The 6,414-nt window shown below is 36.3% G+C and overlaps 1 protein-coding gene across 20 annotated transcripts in view; it reads right to left on the bottom strand.

The window, feature by feature from the left end:
* The window catches only part of LOC123873790 (kinesin-like protein unc-104), a 114,468-nt gene that overhangs the window by 37,110 nt on the left and 70,944 nt on the right, over window positions 1-6,414 (bottom strand). For all 20 annotated transcript variants that reach the window (XM_045918824.1, XM_045918822.1, XM_045918838.1 and 17 more), the window contains 2 exons: window positions 983-1,061; window positions 306-466 (listed from right to left, as the gene is read on the bottom strand). In XM_045918824.1, the coding sequence (XP_045774780.1) occupies window positions 306-466; window positions 983-1,061 (240 nt within the window). The remainder of the gene's footprint in view (window positions 1-305; window positions 467-982; window positions 1,062-6,414) is intronic.

Raw genomic sequence — 6,414 nt, 5'->3', positions numbered from 1 at the left:
TGTGTGAGTGAACTGTCACCCTACCGCATAACTGAGGAGACTCCTGTGATAGTGGAGCGGTATGGAAGAGTCACAGTTGTCACTAGTAGACGAACCACTGAGCACTCGCGTCGCGTCATCACACCCCTCCCGCACCGCTCAACTACCGCAGGAACTTACCCAGTTATTATGCGTTGTGGCTTTAATTTCATATTCTTAACGTAACTATATAGTTACGTTAAGAATATGAAATTATACCTACCTATAATATGAAATTAAAGGTATAACGCATAACTGGGTAGGTTATCTGGTGACGTGTATCTTACCGAGTAAGACTGATCTTCCGAGGTCGTCTGTCGTATGCGTCTGAACAGATCTTTACAGATTTGTGGGATGATGCCTTCCTGCCCATCCTCGCCGCGTCCCATCATCGTGTAGGACTTTCCCGCGCCCGTTTGTCCGTAGGCGAATATGCATATATTGTAGCCTGCAAATAAATATTAAGGTTATTCAAAATCTAAGTTCTGTTTTTTTTCCTTTTTTAAATGTTACAATAAACTTAAAGCTAGCCTCATCTAATTACTCCACAAATCATACCCACGTGGAATGGTGCTTTTTTTTAACTTCAGATACAAGTTAGCCCGTGACTGCAATCTCACTTGGTGTGAGCTGATGCAATCTAAGATGGAAGCGGGCTAACCTGGAAGGGGTATTGCAGTTTTTACTGAACCCTTACCCCTTTACATTATGCTGAATACTGGCTACATTTCCGCGATGGACAGCCAGGATAATCTTTGCGCAAAAAATAAGCCAGCCCTTTTGTTACCAGGTGAGGCTTATTAACGCAGTGAAACTTTTTAGCACCAAGACTCCATGGCAAACGGAACAAAATCTAACTCTTGATAAGAGAGGCATAGTGTTAGATAGTTCTGTTTATATTATTAGATAGATCACTATTTTTTTCTTGGAAAAAATAAGCTATCAAGGGATAGTGTGTACGTACCATCAAAGGCATGTTGAAGCATTTCTTCGCCAATGTCTTTGTACACCATAATTTGAGAAGAGAATTCGGGATCATGTGGCTGTGAACAAAATTAGTCAATTAAAAACCTAGCCAGGTGTTTTACTTTCCTATTATATAAAAAGAGATTTTAAGCTATCGCGTTAGTCAAAGAACGGAATTTTCAAAAATTCTATGAAAGACCAAGGTTTTTAACTAGCTTTTAGTTTGGCCCTACTACGTAGCAAATGTTTTTAGAAACATCACTTTTCTAAATTTGATATATAATAAAATATTTTTGGCGATACCTTTTAAACAATTTTTTTGCAGTTAACGTCTTTTTATATATTTAGTTACTTATCAAACAGCAAAGCTCTGTATCTATCATTCAGCGATTAAGAGTACAACTACATGTACATACTTACATGTAGGTGTACTCTTAATTGATGATCGGTGTCTCTCGACAGAAAGTGCAAAACGTTACACGGTCCACAGCAATCTGCCGCGAAAATCGTACGAATATTTTCACTAACTAATAACTAGCATGAATATTCAAATCTTATAATCATTTTATTGTCGAAGCAAAATTATTTCCACAGCGAGTTGGGAGCGTCAAAATTGAGCAGATTTGCATAAATTGAGCAGATTCGGCGAAATCTGCCATTGAAATTGCAAATTCTGTAATATCTTTCAGTTCGCCTGTAAATTAAATATTAAAACGATCACGATTTATAATAAGACGAGGTTATACATAGAGATTTTCTTTAGAGCTTGTTTCGAATTATTATATTAATGGAATCGAAATTAAAAAATCAGGAATTTAATATAAAATACCCAATGCCTGGTAACGCCAAAGCATTTATCATTAATAGAGCCAGACCTTAAGTCTACCTCAATTTACCAGCCGCTACCTTGTGCCAATAGAAGATCCGTAGGAGAACTGGAGTATCTGACATGGCTCAGCGGATTGCGAAGATGAAGTGGCAAAGGGTCAGGACAGGGCAATTTTGACGATATTATACTTGATGGTGTTGAGTAGATGGTACCTTTTAGAACAGGTAATGTATTGAACGGATTACTTGCTAAGATGGTTTTTATACTTCTGTTGCAACTTGCAACCAGAAGCATTATAGTATCTACATAATAAGGCATGGATGTAGAAAGTACACCCGTGATGCAAAGTGTAGGATCTCTTTAATGTGATAGGTACTTTTTGTGAAAACGTAGTGTCCATTTTCAACGTCTTTTGTCTCGTTACGAGCTACGCTTTTAATAGATCTAGAATACCGAAAGATGAAACTATGAATGTTACCATATCATTCACGTAAGTATTCACAATCTATGAGATCTCTCAGTGCGTTTGAACACATAGTGTGGATTCTACCAATCAGATTATTGAAAATTGATGTGATACGGTAATATGATTGGAGGAACCTGTGTGTGTTGGAGCACTCTGTGAGACCTCATAGTAATGATTGTGAACACGGGTGGTAGTCCATTTCATTTGGAGATGAGACCGCAAACGTTACAATTTCGCATCCCGCAATTGCAATCATATTGCAATTAATTGGCGGAGAGATTGGAGTTTGCGGTTAGAAGCGTATTGTGTCATCTGTGATGCGCAAATTGTGTTGGTGGTATTATTGACTGATCTAAAGGTTACGGCACACTTCCCAGAACATCTTTAACTAAGACATTTTCAAAGACGAAGTGTTTAAAGTTATAATAAGTGAAGCTAAGGGTAAGTGAAGGGTAATTATTATACTAACTAAACACAATCTAACGCCAATAACCTTATTTTACAGCTTTAATAATTTAGCAAGAAACAGTTAAAAATTACAATTAAATACAGTTGTAACTGCATGTTTGACCATACAGATTTTTTCTGTTGGCGGATTATAGCAAAATAATTTTTAACTGTTCTTGCTAAACATGAACTTCCGCAAAGTAACGCCTGATTCTATCCAATATTTAATAATTTAGTTTTTTCAAATTCGCAATGTATAGCGTACAAAACTCGTGTCAATGCCCCACCTACGCCGCCGCATTGAGCCCAAGTGACCTATTTACGTCACGTTCGTTGACATCTAGCATCAGTCAGGTGTTTTATTTACAACTTATAAAATACAGGTTTTTTTTAATTTAAGCGTTTTTTTTGTGGTACCTTATTAGTAATCATCAGTACTATGACCTGTCTTCGTATTTGCTAACGTTCTGGTTACACCTTGTATAAAACACAAAAATGTTTCTACCGTCTAATTTCTAATGTCCGTAATCCGCATATACAAAACAGCGCTAGGCACCTAGGTATTAAATGAAAAGGAATATAATCTTCTTGTTGCTACGGGTAATAAAAATACGAGTAGTAAAGAAAACGTAAGCAACTTTAGGATTAGCGTTAGGTTCACGACCCTACAGTCTGGCTGGCAGACGGTTGACCCGGCGGCGGTCACAACTCGTGACTAATGAGCTCCTTCGACAGGCGAAATGTAGACAGCCTCTCAATTTACTTACGTCAGATAACCAAATGGATATGTTATAATAAATCTCTGTTTCATGTTTATTTAAGAGGGCTCATACCCGTCACTCGTTTCATACAAACGTAGTTCCAATTTCATTTGAATATTAAGCAACCAAAGTCCATGAAATTTTGCAGACATATTCTAGAAACTAATATCTGTGTCTGTGGTTTTCCAAATTTCTGTTAAAATATTCGGTTTCAAAGTTACGCGGTATTAAAAATTTTCATACAAATCTTTGAGCCCCTGTAATTTTAAAACTATACATTTTTAGAAAAATCTAAAACACCACAGACACAGATATTAGTTTCTAGAATATGTCTGCACATGGACTTTGGTTGCTTAATATTCAAATGAAATTGGAACTACGATTGTATGAAACGAGTGACGGAGAGAGCCCTGTTAAGCGTAGCATGTAGATTGGGGAGATAGCTCGCCAAAAGTACGTGGCAATGACTCTGGCAAATGACTATGCTCGCGACTATGGAGTACTGAAATATCTCGCGATCGACATCAGCGTAGCAACAATTTTGTAGGGATCAGATTAGCGTTTTTTTCTTACGCGTATTACGGTCTCTTTTGTATGAGCAGATATTATACAGGTACATAAAACGAACGCGCATGCACGCGCTCATTCTGGCGTAGAAATTCACTCAAAGCATTGCATTGCCAGTGGGTTAGTCAATAGCACTATGGATTCTGAGTTCCGACGAAGAAACGGCTCCCGCGTATACGAGCTTCTAAGTATAAAAACCATATGCATAAACTTGTACGAGATGCACGAGGGACAAAGAGTGTAGGTAAAACTAAAAACGCTAACCTGAAATCGCTCTTAGATCTTTTGCGTTGATCCTACTAAGTATCACTAGAGGTCTAGAGGTAGTTCAGTGAGATCCGATCTGTTTTTAACCCCCGACCCAAAAAGAGGGGTGTTATAAGTTTGACGTGTGTATCTGTGTATTTGTGTGTCTGTGTATCTGTGTATCTGTCTGTGGCATCGTAGCGCCTAAACGAATGAACCGATTTTAATTTAGTTTTTTTTGTTTGAAAGGTGGCTTGATCGAGAGTGTTCTTAGCTATAATCTAAAAAAATTGGTTCAGCCGTTTAAGAGTTATCAGCTCTTTTCTAGTTTTCTTGTAGAAAAGAAGGTTAGATAATCGTTAGGTTCTTAATATTATGTCAATAGACAAATGTCAAGCTGTCAAGATGGACGTTGCCTAAATACATATTTATTTATTTGAAAATGATGTTTTGGAAAACTCAAATACTTTGGATCGTCGGGGGTGTTATAAATTTTTAATTTACACTTGTTATTTTTTATATTAGTTAATTATGTAAATGCTTCAAATGTTCATTATTAGAATTGATCAATAAGATATCGAGCGGTTGATCACATGAAAAGACAACAAAGGTTGCGATTAGAAGCCTTACTTTGACAGATATCTAATTCCTTAATCCCGTTGGTGCCAGATCAAATATGGCTGCCATTCTATTTCCTAAACGAGTTATATACTTTCATTGGTTGTTGTATTGCAAAAATGCGTTAGAAGTTTGCCTTTTGCGAAGAAATAAAAGGTATATTGAACTTAGAACTCTAAATAACATAATAGAAATGGTACCTATCTCTAATATGGGACCGCGTGCAGACGATTAATTTTGAGTAACCAGTCAGTCAGTCACAGTATCCATTGTTTGATATGTATATTGTATAGGTTTATTCTTTTTTTATTATTCGTCACAAGTGCTTGACCACAATCACACCTGATGGAAAGTGATGATATGACCTAAAATGGAACGTGTTTACCCAGAAGTTGCCTATTCACTCATGTTTTAAAGATAACCTAAGTCTTCTTGGCAATTTCAATGATATATAATAATTATGATAAATATATAATATGATATGATATATAATTTTATACAAAAGCAAGAGGTATAGCAAACCACAATCTTCAGCTGAATTCCTATTACAGCAAACAAACTCTCAAACTCACTAAATAAGGAAGTGTAGTCGAGACCAACGTTTACTTTAGGAAGGAATTGAAACCTAATAACCAATCGTCGCGTCGTACCCCCCCTCCTACTAATCTCCGTTGTCGGTAGAGGAAATTTGTTCCGGAAGCCAATCTGTTTGTTTGCTTCGGGAATAGATTAAACATATCTAATGTATGCCTTGTGTTGGTTATGCAGGGTGCCTAGTAGGGCTTGAGCTCCGGAATTCCGGTTTTGGTGTAACTTCGGAGCTTCGGATGAGTACACATTCATTTGTAAAACCGGAGTTCTCGTGAACATAACAAGAGTTTCGATTTTCATTTTTTAGAAAAGTTTTTTAGCGGTTACATAAAAGCACAAAGCCTACATATGAATTAGGGTAAAACTTATCCAATTTTATTGATGTAAAACCTAATCAAAAAATCTAATACAAAAATCTTACTATTAAATTTTAAAAGGCCGTACAATAAAGTTTCCTTTTCATTTTTCTGACTGATTTGTTTTATTTCATGCTTAACAGAATTGGACATTCAATATGAAATATTCAAATTAAATTCGTTATTTAATCACATTTTTTTAAAGAAGCTTCGAAACTCCGGAACTCCTGACTTGGAACGCTGAGCATCAAAACCCGTCTTCGAAACTGAAAAATAGTCCGAGTTTCAAGCCCTAGTGCCTAGGAAACTATTCAAATGAGCTTGTCTGCGAATAGATTGATGTATGGCTTCATGCAGTTGTCATTATTTCGCTTGACATGATATGAGGATTACAAGGAAGGATAAAGTAAAGCTGAAAGTGCTTAACACTTTCAAAAGTACACAAAAGTGCATAAAAATTATTAGATTTAAATCATTAAAAGGTTTAGACAGAGCTAGGAAGTTAAATATAAAATTCAATTAAAAAAAACTTACCAAAACTTGTTAATT

Source organism: Maniola jurtina, chromosome 17, assembly GCF_905333055.1.
Source record: "Maniola jurtina chromosome 17, ilManJurt1.1, whole genome shotgun sequence".
Lineage (NCBI taxonomy): Eukaryota > Metazoa > Arthropoda > Insecta > Lepidoptera > Nymphalidae > Maniola > Maniola jurtina.
Note: the sequence above shows the minus strand (reverse complement) of the source record. Positions and strands in the feature narration are given on the sequence as shown.